Source organism: Psammomys obesus, unplaced genomic scaffold (assembly GCF_907164565.1).
Source record: "Psammomys obesus unplaced genomic scaffold, mPsaObe1.curated_primary_1811, whole genome shotgun sequence".
NCBI lineage: Eukaryota > Metazoa > Chordata > Mammalia > Rodentia > Muridae > Psammomys > Psammomys obesus.
The window spans coordinates 14,196,815-14,209,226 of NW_026596057.1; the positions used below are offsets into that span (position 1 = coordinate 14,196,815).

The 12,412-nt window shown below is 50.5% G+C and overlaps 1 protein-coding gene across 1 annotated transcript in view; it reads left to right on the forward strand.

Annotated features, from left to right (window-relative positions):
• Positions 1 to 7,305, forward strand: part of Lhx4 (LIM homeobox 4) — a 38,414-nt gene extending 31,109 nt beyond the window's left edge. The window contains exons 4-6 of the mRNA XM_055624656.1: positions 4,143 to 4,297; positions 4,644 to 4,815; positions 6,911 to 7,305. Coding sequence (XP_055480631.1) covers positions 4,143 to 4,297; positions 4,644 to 4,815; positions 6,911 to 7,305 — 722 coding nt within the window. The remainder of the gene's footprint in view (positions 1 to 4,142; positions 4,298 to 4,643; positions 4,816 to 6,910) is intronic.
• The last annotated feature ends 5,107 nt before the right edge of the window (positions 7,306 to 12,412 follow it).

The window sequence follows — 12,412 nt, forward strand, 5'->3', positions numbered from 1 at the left end:
CTGGGGAGCTGAGGGGTGGCTGGGACCTTGGTTGACAGGGGTGGCAGGTGGGGTTGGGTAATTGGGGTATACACTTTCTTCATCATCTCACGCCTCACAGGATGCGAATCAGCCAGAGCCACGGGGCTTGCGGGGTTGGCCTGTCTTCAGTTGTCTCCTGTCTCTCAGACTGTGGGCTCAGGGGTGCCGGTTCTTGGGTGCCTGAAGGCCTGAAGCTGGCGAGAGTGTGTTAATCAGTCAGTCAGAGCAGTGACTGGGAGGAGCCATGTTTAGGGAGACTCAGCAGTATGATTGCTTCGACCTCACCTTGAGGACCACAGTCCACACTGCAGTGGAAACTCACAGCTCAGTGCAGCCCTCAATATCTCCCAGCTACCCCTGGGAACCTGGCCTCAGCTGGGCAGCCTGAGAAGCTGCTGTGCTTGCCCTCCTCGTCACAGCCTCAGAGGCTTTCTGTCTGAATAGGGCTCAGACCTGTGCATTCCCTGTACGACCCCCAGGAAGGCCAGTTCTGACTCTCACTTTCCTGAAGCACATCCCGCTCTTGGTTTCTGAGTCACAGCTCTGCCAGTAGGGTGAGGGTATCAAGTCCTGCATCTGAGTCCAGAATTGACCAAACCCAATCTAGGATTCTCCCCACCCCCATCCTCAGACAGGGTTTCTCTGTGTAGCCCTGGCTGTCCTGGAACTCGCGCTGTAGACCAAGCTGGCCTCGAACTCACAGAGATCCGCCTGCTTCTGCCTCTCTGAGTGCTCAATCTAGGGAATCTAAAATGGGATCTCGGTAGACCCCATTCAAACCTCTGCCTTGATACACTCATTCATTCTGGAGCAGTGGTTCTCAGCCTTCCTAATGGTGACCCCAACCATAACATTATTTTTTGTTGCTACTTCATAACTGTAATTTTGCTACAGTTATGAATCATAAACTAATTATCTGTGTTTTCTGATGGCCTTAGGTGACCCCTGTGAAAGGGTCATTCAACCCCAAGGGGTCCCGGCCAACAGGCTAAGAACCATTGCTCTAGTCCCTTAACACTGCATGCTGTTCCTTTGGCGTTCAGCAGGATGTCACAAAAGGGTGTCAACACAGACACGCTCAGGAACACCAACACAATTTAGAACTCTGATGGCTTTTACCGGATCTTCTTGTCAAAGACTTCACGTTGACCTTGAGCGTTCTCAGCCCAGAATCTCCTGGTGCTGTGGGTGGTTCCAGAAAGGAGGTAGACTGGCAGGCGTGACACAGGAGAGGCAAGAATTCCCTTGTACAGCTTGCCACCGTATGGAAGGAGTTTGTCCTCCTGCAGCCGGCTTGTAGGACAGTGGGAAGCACAGGTCTTCGCATCCAAGGCTGGGGGGTGGGGGCAGGGCAGTTTACAGATTTGGAGCTTCTCTGGCCAGCTGTGTCACTGGCTGAGTCTCAGCCTTGCCACAGCAGCTAACGAGAACAATGCTTGTAAAAGGGAATAATACTAAATGAGAGCAAGTCCTGGCAGAGAGAAACTGAGGTGTGCTAAAGGCAGCAGGAGGCCCGTGTGCTTGTCAGAGAGGGGAGGGCCCTCCCGCCTGCGCACGGATCCTTGACACGGCAGGGGACATTTGTCTGCTGTACTGCGTTTGGCCGTTTTTTTTTAGTTTTCCTTCCTTCTTGTTTCTCTAAACCTTCTTCCTGGCTCATAATTCCCTCCCTTGAGCTAAACAAAGGGTCTAATAACAGCGATTTGCACCTTTAGTGGAAATTATTTTGTTCATTCATCTCACCTCCTTCGATACTTGCATTTTCAATGTAACGATGCTGCATTTTTTTTTTTTTTTTTTTTTTTTTTTTTTTTTGCCAGGGCCAAGTTTTAGGAGGCACTGCATAATTCAAAATGAACATATGTAAAGGCTAATTTTCCATGGGAATTAATGGTGTAAGTGTGTGTTACGGGGGTATATTCTGCAGCCACACCAATCCATAACCAAAGCGCGCTTCCCCTTAATGCTACTTTTTATTTTCTCAGCATTATCTCCAGTACCTTGCTGAACGCTCTCTCCTAAATTAACAGCCCAGGGTGTCATGGTCCTGCTTGGCCTTCCTCATAGTGTTTTTATCACATTTAACTTCCGCACCAAAGTTATTGATTTTTGGGTACATTTTTCAGCCCGAGCACTACCACCACCTACTTAATGAATACTTGGATGACATTGTTATAGGATATAAAAAAGATTTTAAATTATAATAACAGTGAATGTTAAAATAACAGCATAATAGTTCCCATAATCACATGAAGAAAGGCTTGAGCACCTGAGCAATGGTGTTGCACCAACCAGCCACCCACAGTGGTGACAGGGCACCGCCATGGGCTGGGAGGAAGGGATCTCTAATCTACTTAGCCAACCTGTTCTGAAATCAAGTGACTCTCAGGAACTGGGTCCCCTCCCCTGCGCCCACACACCCTGACAACAAAGCCTCCCCACACACTCTGACACACACACGCACGTGCGCGCACACACACAGGCACACACACACACACACATACACATACACACACACACACACACACACACATACACACACACACAGGCACGCACACACACTGTTTCTTTTCAATGAGGAATTCTCGCTGTGTTGTCCAGGCTGGCCTCAGCTCTTGGGCTCAAGTGATTCTCCTGCCTCAGCCCCTAGAGGAGCTGGGACCATATAGGCTCGTTTCATTACTTGGGACTTTGTGCGTGAAGGCTAGCCACATGTTTTGAAAGCACATCCCATGTTTGTATAACTTAGATTTGCCTCCGTGTTATGTTGTGAGCTCTATCAATGTGGCAGGAAGGGCTGAGGCCTCACTACAGCATTTAAAGTGAAGCATCCCGGGCCTTTCCTAAGCAGCGATGTGCTCAGGGCCCCTGCCCCTTGTTGGTCCAGTTGGCTGAGAGCAGCTGAGATGACAGTGGCTCTGAGGCCTTCACCCTTCCCTCTGGGTAACTGCTGAATTGCTAGAGCACGGAACCCACATGGGGAGGTGGCATTGCTCCCAGCTTCAGACCTGAGAGTGCTCACCAGCTCTCTGTGTTGACCCCCGGCCTCTCCTAGAGCCAGGGACTGCCTGTAAGGCTAACAGCAAACCCGTACACAGTAGGTGCTTAATGACTGTTGGCCGCTACTGTTGTTCCAGGAGGGCTTTTTAAAGGGAAAGGAAGGGGAAAGGGAGGAAGGGAGGCAAGGACAGGTGTGAGGACTGACGGAAGTTGGGGCCACTTTATTTCTTGCCCACTTCACTCTTGGCTTTCCCCAAGGGATGCTGGGCAGAGCCGAGTCTATGCGGGAGACCCACAATGCACCTCGTTTGTGAATCACTGAACAGGCAGGATGTCATTCTGTACCCAAACGTAACAACCGAGCATTCACGAGAACCTGAGGCTGACTGCTCAAAGCCCACTGAAGACTTTCGCTGACCAGTGTGTCACCCCACACGCCCTTAACCGGCCCTTTACACACAATTTGACTGTGACCCACAGCATGAAACTCATTTTACCTTTCAACTAGGTGTTCATCGAGGCTGTGAAAGCTAGGGTGTTTCACAGAACAGTGTGTACTTCATTCTATAGGACCTGTGGGTTTTGAGCATTAAGTTGATGGCATAACTCCAGGGGTGTGTGTGTGTGGGGGGTCTGACGCCACAGTTTATGAACATACCGATGACCAGTGAGGCGCGGGCTCCCCCCAGTTGTGAGTTGTAGGCTGGTAGAGGCAACAAGGCCTAGGGTGGGCCACCAGAACAGGAGGCTCTGGAGAGGTGGCGGTGCAGGCTGCCTGAGGCCGCTCAGGACAGACTACATTTTGGCTGTTTCCTCTGACAGCCCGAGAGGGTGTCTAAACAGAGCCCATGACAGGGGAGTGAGGGGAATTACCCGTGCTCTGTTTGTGACAGGCCTCAGTGTGGCGAAACTGACCGCGGAGGGAGAGGATGGAGCTGAGGGGAGAAGGGAAGATGGCTCTCAGGGAAGGCTGCTCACCAGTGCCAGTGTGTCTGCGTGAGGAGCACTTCTCCGAGACTCTGCCTGTTCTTCCCCTGAGCTTGTGTGGGGGAAGGAAGGTAGACAGAGGAGGCCCAGCGGCTTCAGCTCAGCTCATTCCAGGAAGGTGGTTTTCCTTGCAGATGACTCGGAGACTGGGGCGAAGCGGCCACGGACCACCATCACAGCGAAGCAGCTGGAGACACTAAAGAACGCTTATAAGAACTCCCCGAAGCCTGCCCGGCATGTGAGGGAGCAACTCTCCTCCGAGACGGGCCTGGACATGAGGGTGGTACAGGTGAGAGCCTGCACTGCTTTGCCCCTGAGTGATGCGAGCCTGGGGCAGGTCTATGTCCTCCACCTGAGGGATGCTAGAGAACATGAGTGACATTATCTGGGGAGTGGTGGCGCTCAAGCTGTAGGGAGCTGAGTTCAAGCCTCACCACCCTGGGACGAGAGGCTCAGGCTGAGGAGACAGTGGGCACCCTCCACTTTGTTCAGGTGTACACCAAAATTTTGGTCCATTTCTGTCCATCTGCCTTGAGGGTCCAGGGCCTTTTGGTGCCTCCTGAGTGTCATTCTTGAGGGGAGGGGCCTGGGGTCTTTAGGTAGCTCCTAAACGTGTTGCCTGTGCTTTGTGGCAGGTTTGGTTTCAGAACAGAAGGGCCAAGGAGAAACGGCTGAAGAAGGACGCGGGGCGGCATCGCTGGGGGCAGTTCTACAAGAGTGTCAAGAGGAGCCGCGGAGGCAGCAAGCAGGAGAAGGAGAGCTCGGCAGAGGACTGTGGGGTTAGTGACAGTGAGCTGAGCTTCCGAGGTGAGCAGGGCTGGACGGGTGAGGCTGAGGCCCTGGGCGAGGCCCTGGGGGACAGTAATTCTTGCCAGCAGGGGGGAACGTTCTGATGATGCCCTCCTGGGCACAGGGTTTCCCTTGACCTTCAGTGAAGGGTGGGAAGGGTGTTTGTAGCCCTTCCAGAAGGGGTGAGGAGCAGAGAGGAAGAGAACACTGTTGCTGAGATAGGGAGGCTGGGGTCCCTGGGACCCAGCCTAGCCCTGTCCTGGCCCAGAGGCCTACTTTCCTGCTGCCAGAGGTACCCTCACCAGTCCACACAGTTGTGAACACACAGCTGCGTCTCAGTCTTTGCCCCAGCCCTCCTGCACTTCTCCCCTTTGCAGGGACACTGAGCTCCTCCCACGGTCCCCTAGAGTAAGCCGGTCCTCCAATCCTGGTGGCAGGAGGACATGCTCAACAGGCCTTTTCCTGGGAAATCAATAATGTGAGTGCATGATGGGGAGCTGGCTGCGGTTCCGAAACCCCTCCCCCACCACTCACTCCATCCTGTCCTCCGCACACAAGCTTTGCGGCATGCGCTAAACTCAAATCTGTGCATCAGCAAAATTGCAAATTACCGCATGAGTGGATCCTCAGGTTGTTTGCAAATAGCCATGACTGTTCTTTCACTGAGACCTCAAATGCAGAAGATCTTTTTTGGGGCATGGGGTGGGAAGGGAAGAGTCCTGAACTGAGGCTTAGAAGATTGCTAACTGTAGCTGTCGAAGTCATCCTTTTTTTTTTTTTTTTTTTTTTTTTTTTTCTGAGCCTCAGTCTATACCTGGGGAATGTCACATCCTTACCCATCTCACAGAGTTGTCATGGGCGTTAGTGGACACAGCCAGCTTGGGAAAAGCTAAGCACACCTGTGTATATGAAGATAAATGGATGGCATGGTTGTTCCCATAGGAGCCTATCGTAGGGAAGGCAGGGTCCAGGTGAAGGGCTAAAGCTCAGGCATTTTATGGTGGAGATATCTAATCTTTTCCTTCCTGCTCTCCTTGAATGACATGCTCCCTCTTTTTTATGTTCCTGAGTGAAATGTGGGGGTCAGAGAGACAGGGTGCTGAAGTCTAGTCACAAGTGGCCTTTTGTAGGAATCACTGTGTAAGCCCAGGTAAAAGTAGAGAAGGAAGACACGGGAACACATTGCTTACCATGAGCAAAAGCCATGACATTTCTGACCTCAACCCAGGGGACTGCTGAGCCCAAACTCTTAGACCACAGTGCTTAGGACCCAAGGAGAGCCAAGGAGATTTGCGTCATTCCCAGGCATCTTGGCAGGATTGGAAAACCTGGCTAATCTCACCTGAGATGCTCAAATCCATCCTTGGAACACACACACGCACCAAATCTTGTGCTCATTTCTCTTGGATGTGAGTGGGTCTCTAGGTATAACATGTTCTCTCTCGGTAGGTAACACACAATCTTGTAATTCTTAAGACTAAACCTGCTCACCCCTATTGGAGAGAGAAATTCTTTCAGCAAATTCCATTAGATCTCCTTAATGAAATTCTTCAAGAAACAAGAAGGTCCATTTGCCTTAATCAAGTCATTCTTCATCCTCAGTAAGTAGGTTACTGAACATAGTAAGAAACTGAGTTCTTGGATGCTGAACTCCATTTTTGGGTGATCAGGGTTTTATGTACAGATGGAAGAGTGGTTCCTGGCCATCTTTATCTTACTGGCCCGTTTCTCAACTAGCCCAGCAAAGCACTTTTCTTGGTTTTAGAGTAAACCCTTCCAACACAGTTTCCACTTGTGATACAATCCACCAAACTCAGGCACTCCCACTCCTCAGTGTCCCCAGGGGATCTCAGAGCTACTGTGGACCAACAAGCCCAGCACACACTTTCCAGCCCATGAGGCCCTGGGATTTAGGTACAGGCATTCCTTGTTTTCCCTTTGGTCTGGGTTGGTCTCTGGATAGTAGGCTGACCTGTTGGTTACTGACCTGTGCTTGGCAGGAAGGCAGCTGCTGCCATGGGCATCCTTCCTGGTGTTTGTATTGCTGGTGGTGAAAAGCAGGGGCCACAGAATCCCGGCCGCTGACAATAAATCTCCCTTCTTTTGTCCACAGAGGATCAAATTCTCTCAGAGCTTGGCCACACCAATAGGATTTATGGCAACGTGGGGGACGTTACAGGCGGACAGTTAATGAATGGGAGCTTCTCCATGGATGGGACAGGACAATCCTATCAGGACTTGAGGGATGGGAGTCCCTATGGAATCCCCCAGTCTCCATCTTCCATATCGTCCTTGCCATCCCATGCTCCTTTGCTCAATGGGCTGGAATACACAGTGGACAATAATCTGGGTATCATTGCTCATGGAGGGCAGGGAGTCAGCCAGACACTGAGAGCCATGGCTGGGGGACCCACCTCTGACCTCTCCACAGGAAGCAGTGTAGGCTACCCTGACTTCCCAACCAGCCCAGCCTCTTGGCTCGATGAAATGGACCATCCTCCTTTTTAGACTTTTCTCCCAACCTCCCCCGTCCTCCTGGCTTGAGAGAGCATCTTCAAGGATCAAAAGAGACTTGCCTCTTACGGATCAAAAGTATGCCAATGTGAAGCTCCATTATTTTCAATGGAAGCCCTCCGCTGGTTCCCAGAAGTCTGAGGCCACACTAGGACACTGCTTTCTTGGGAGGTGACAGGAGAGCAGCCTCATCTCAGCCACAGCACAGGGGTGGGCAGCCTAGAGCTCTAGGGACACTGGCTTGTTGGCTCTCTCTCCTCCCACCCTGCTAAGAGGCTTTGGCTGCTCAGTGCTTTGACAGCACGAGGTGACCCGTGCCCGGCCACTCGGCCTTTCGGAACTCTGCTCCAGCTGGTGCAGCTCACACTTTGCCTCCTAAATCACTCCCCTCACCAGAACCAGGGAGAGGCACCATGGCCCTTGAGAAAAATAAAATGGTGTCTGGACCACCTTGATTACACCCTAATTTTCAAAATAAAGTAAGTTATTAAAGGCTAGTAAAAACATTGATGGCCACAGTTTGATATGAAAAAAAATATAGCCCCGTCCTGTTCTGTCTGTTGCTGTGAAAATGACTCTTTCCCTACCTGACCCAGAGTCAGTCTGGGATTTAAAAAAAAAAAACAAAAAACAAACAACCCATCTATATTGTTGAAGTCCTGATGGCAAGAAATGGCTCCCACTGCAGCTGACGCTGGCTTTTCACCCAGGTCTGCAGAGGCCCTCTGGTGCACAGTGCCTTTTCATTTGCTTAGACCATTTCCTCCCCAAGACAGGCTGAGGGCTACCAAGTGATCAGAGCCACACCATGCAGAAACCAGAATGACAATCAGTGAGAACCTTTGTAGACGAATTCCAGACAGGCCGAGGTCTGGTCAGCCGCCGCCCCAGTGGGTGCTGGTCTTCCCTGGCTTCCTGACAGGGTGGGATGAGATAGGGAGCATTCACTGTACTCTGAGAGAGTTGGTCCTGATGAGCTTGCAAGGCTATTCTCCCTTTAAACAAAAACTTCCTCTTCGGTACTAGCTGATTCAGTTAGAAGACAGTTTTTGTTGCTTTCAGGGACCAGCCACGCATTTATTTATTTATTTGTTTGTTTGTTTGTTTAATTTATTTATTTGGCTTCTCTTGGTTTGGAAGAATAACTGGGCTCTCCGGGTTGCTGGCCAGATTTGTGCCTGCTCCAGGCTCCAGTCCTGCACCCAGAAAGCCCCAGCCCCAATGTGGGGCTCCTCTGCCTGCAGGGTTTGCGGTAGTACTTTACTAAGGTGAAGCAGGGGTGAGGCCAGCCTGGCCCTCAGTCTGTCACAGCGGCTGCACCTCTGCAGGAGACAGCTGTGAGCAGTGGTATGGCCCGCTTCTGGCCATCAGGAAGCGCTCCGTGTTCAAATGGGAGTTTAGCCAGCTGGAATTTCTTCCCAAGCCCTTAGGAAACTGGTTTATTTCTTCTGGCCTCACATTCTTTTAAGCAAGACCTGAGGGGAAGGGAGAGATGAGCAAGCATTGCCTTTCTTTTACATGAAGTGACAAGACCGAAGGCCCAGCAGCCTTTTTTTGGCCCCTGTCAGCTACTCAGCCACATTTTGAGGATTCAGGTATATGGTAGGGAGATGAAAGTAAGAAACACATTTCCTCTTTGGCTGCAAGTCTCTTTCAAGCTAGGTTCAGTCCTTCTTCATTGAAGAAAGAGTCAATTCTCTGATCAGTTCTGTAGTAGTGTTTTGGTGGCCTCTAGCTGGCTTAGCTTTTGTTTGAAGAGTGCCAACATAGACCTCTCTTGAGAGTCCTGTCTGCGGCTGAAGATATTCATTATTCAGTGCTATTGGAATTCCCCAACAATGTGAATGCTGGGTGACGAAGGAGAGACAGATGCAAGGTAACATGCCAGGGGGAGGAAATGGCAGCCAGTGATGTGACAAGCCCCTTCTTGAATACTCCATTCTCAGCAGACTTCCCAGGACACAGGAGCAAAGCCAGGCCAGGCAATCTAGGTGAAAGGCTGCCCAAGGAAGGCCCCTGCCTCAGCGTGGCTATCGGCCCTGCCCCCGTGGGTTTGTGTTTTTAAACATTCTGTGCAGCACCACTGAGGACCGATTGAAGTTGGTTGGTTTTTGCTTTTGTAAATGAGTTAACCATACTCTCAACTCAGTGGTGGGAGGTCAGGAGGCTAGCCTCACTCGTACAAACGCTATGAGTATCTTGAGGAAGTGAGTGCGAGTTGCAGTGGTGTCAGCAGAAGCCTTTTGGGATTCTCCTGGGCCGTTGAGCTGGAGGGACTGTCAGGAGATCCCTGGGTACGAGGCCACCACGAGAGCTTTCTGTATGTTCTTTCTGCTTAGAGCCGGCTCCCTCCAGGGCGGCACACCCTAGTTTCCAGTTAGAAGCACAGCCACTCTAGGGCTCAGATTTAAGTGGCTCTCCCTACAAGTTCTGTTCAAATTACAGCCGGGCTGGTGTCCCAGTGGCCACTGCACACCACGGCTGCTCTTTGCCTTGCCTGTGGCTGCGGATGTAGGCTTAAGATGCCTCCTTATGAGAAGTCCACACTAGGGTACTGGGCACCCTCCGGTAGCCCTTCCCCTCCTTGACTTCAGATCACCAAGCATGCCCTTCCAGAGGCATTTGCAGTATCTGGGCCCAGCTTCGGCTCTAAGAGAACACTCAGTGGACCCCTGTGTTAGACTATGTGCAGTGGACTGCTGAAGCCTGGAGCAAACTTAAAAATTAAGTTAAAAAAAAAAATCCCATTATTTCTAGCGGCAATTGGCATAAGCAAGGATGGAAATGGAGCGACTCTAGGGAGGTCTGTATTTGTGGGAAAACAGTAAGACCATGCAGGAAACATCAAACCCGAGGGCTGTTGGTCAGCTGGCAGAAGCCACCCGTGGAGCTCTGTGAGGCACCTGTCTCTCCCTTTCCCTCCCACCTTGCCCCTTCTGATGGTTACCATGGAAGGTGAACACGGGTGACGGTGTTGAGAAAACTGTTCCCGCAGATTAATACAGTGAAACCACAGGGAAAGAACAAAATTAAGACGCAGGGAAAGCACTGGGCAGTGGCCTGAAAGGTGTCTTGTGCTGTTACAGGACATAAAATCTAGGAAGATAATTGAGCGCTGTTAGCTCTTTATTATTAAGATCAATTTGCAAGAACATGTAAAAAAAAATCTGTGGGGCAGAAAAGCTAGTCCCACGTGTGACCTCCCAGCTGAGGTTCCCAGCCGGGTGTGCGACAGCCCCCATCCCGAACCCCCACGCAGCCCCCACCCGCACCCCTGGACCCACACTTCAGCTCTAACCACGGGAATGACGACCACACCTCCTCAGCCAGCAGGGTCTGGAGGCTCATTTTTTTCTTTTTTTAAACGGTGCACTTTAAAAATTGGAAACGGTGAGATGAAGAAAAATTCAATTAAGCGGAAATGAGTCTTGTTTTATTGCCTGCTGCTGAAGGGCTCTGGGCATGCTGAAAGCTAAATAAAAGCACATCACCGGCTCTCTCTTTCTTGGATTGGTCAAGCGTCCTCCCTTCCCTTCATTCCCCTCCCCTTCCCCCCCCTTTTTTACAGTAGTTTCTCCAACTGCTCTAACAGTGACTGGAGCCAAAAAGAGAGAGCCCAGCAAAGCCATCCCATCCCCACTCTGCTTGGTAGGACCACACTAAAAGCACAGATTCATGCTGCTAGCTCTGGTGAGGAGACAGCTGCAGGTTTGGGAGGGGCGCCGAGCGTTCTCCCGCCTAGCGAGGCAGAGCACAGGCACAGGGCGAGGCCGCCTCCACTCCCACCTGTCGCCAGCTACAGGCAGGGACGACGAGGGAGTTTCCGGCGTGAGGATAGTGTTGGCCCAACCAGCAGGTCCAGGGCCGCAGGATGCTGCTCTGAGCTCACACTTAACACCTCAAAGCCCCACATCTCCTAGGTTTGGATTGTTGCCCCTCTCCTTCACGGTATAGATTTTTGTGCAGTTAAAAAGAAATGAAGTTGCATTTCCTGGAAAAAGAAAAAGAAAAAAAAAAGCCCCTCCCCCCCTTATTTGTTGCCATGTGACTCTGGAGAGCAGAGCTGGTGCATTTGTTTGTATATGCCTCCTGTGTGCTGGCATGAAGACGTGTACGGTAAAACTGTAAAATAAAGATGGAAATTCTTTAGAAGCTGACTGTCTTGCTTTTTATTTGGTCCTCCGGAGACTCTCTCTCGACATAGGCAGCCTAACAAGCTGAGCTGAATCAGGAACCTGTCATCACAAGGAAACCAAAACCACAACTCTGAATTCAAAAATCACTTGCAGCTGTGAAATATCATGAAATGCCAGGCTGGCCAGCCAGCAAGCCCCAGTGACCCTCCTGTCTGCAAGCCTGCCCTAGCCAGCTTTGCAAAGGACAGTGGGGAGCCAAACTCAGGCCCTCTCCTAGGAGCTCACCGAGCCACTGCCCCAGTCCCCTTTGGGTTTTCAAATAGCAATTTCTTGGGGCACAATTCTCTGCCCCTAGATTTTAGAAACCGGAAGACAACAAAACGAAACATCCATTGACCACATAATTAGTAATTACAAACTAATGTTTGTCCTATGTTTTTATAGTCTTTCACACTTGTACTTTCTCCTTTATATAGTACCTGCAGATGTCTATATTTGGGTCAAAAAAGACAGGAGGGAAGAGACCCTCATCAGAGTGATCAGAGCTCTTAGACAAGTGTTCTCTAGGGAAATTTACATATAAGCTATTTTTTTTTTCCCTCTGCAGGGGACACGTTATTGTGAAGAGAGCAATAGATCTTCTTATTAAGCAAAATAACACAACAACAATAAAACCCCAAAACCTGAGAGGTTGGAGAGATGGCTCAGCAGTTAAGAGTGCTTGCTGCTCTTGGAGAATTGCAAACAGGTTTAACTCCAGCTTCTGGGTATCTGATACCCTCTTCTGAACTATGTATGTACCAGCACTCATGTGTACGTATCTACACACACATAATTAAAAACAATACAATAATATTTCAAAACAAAAGTCCCCACCCAAGACACTGAAGTCATGGTCTTCCTTCCTCCCTTCCTCCATTCCTTCCTTCCTTCCTTCCTTCCTTCCTTCCTTCCTTCCTTCCTTC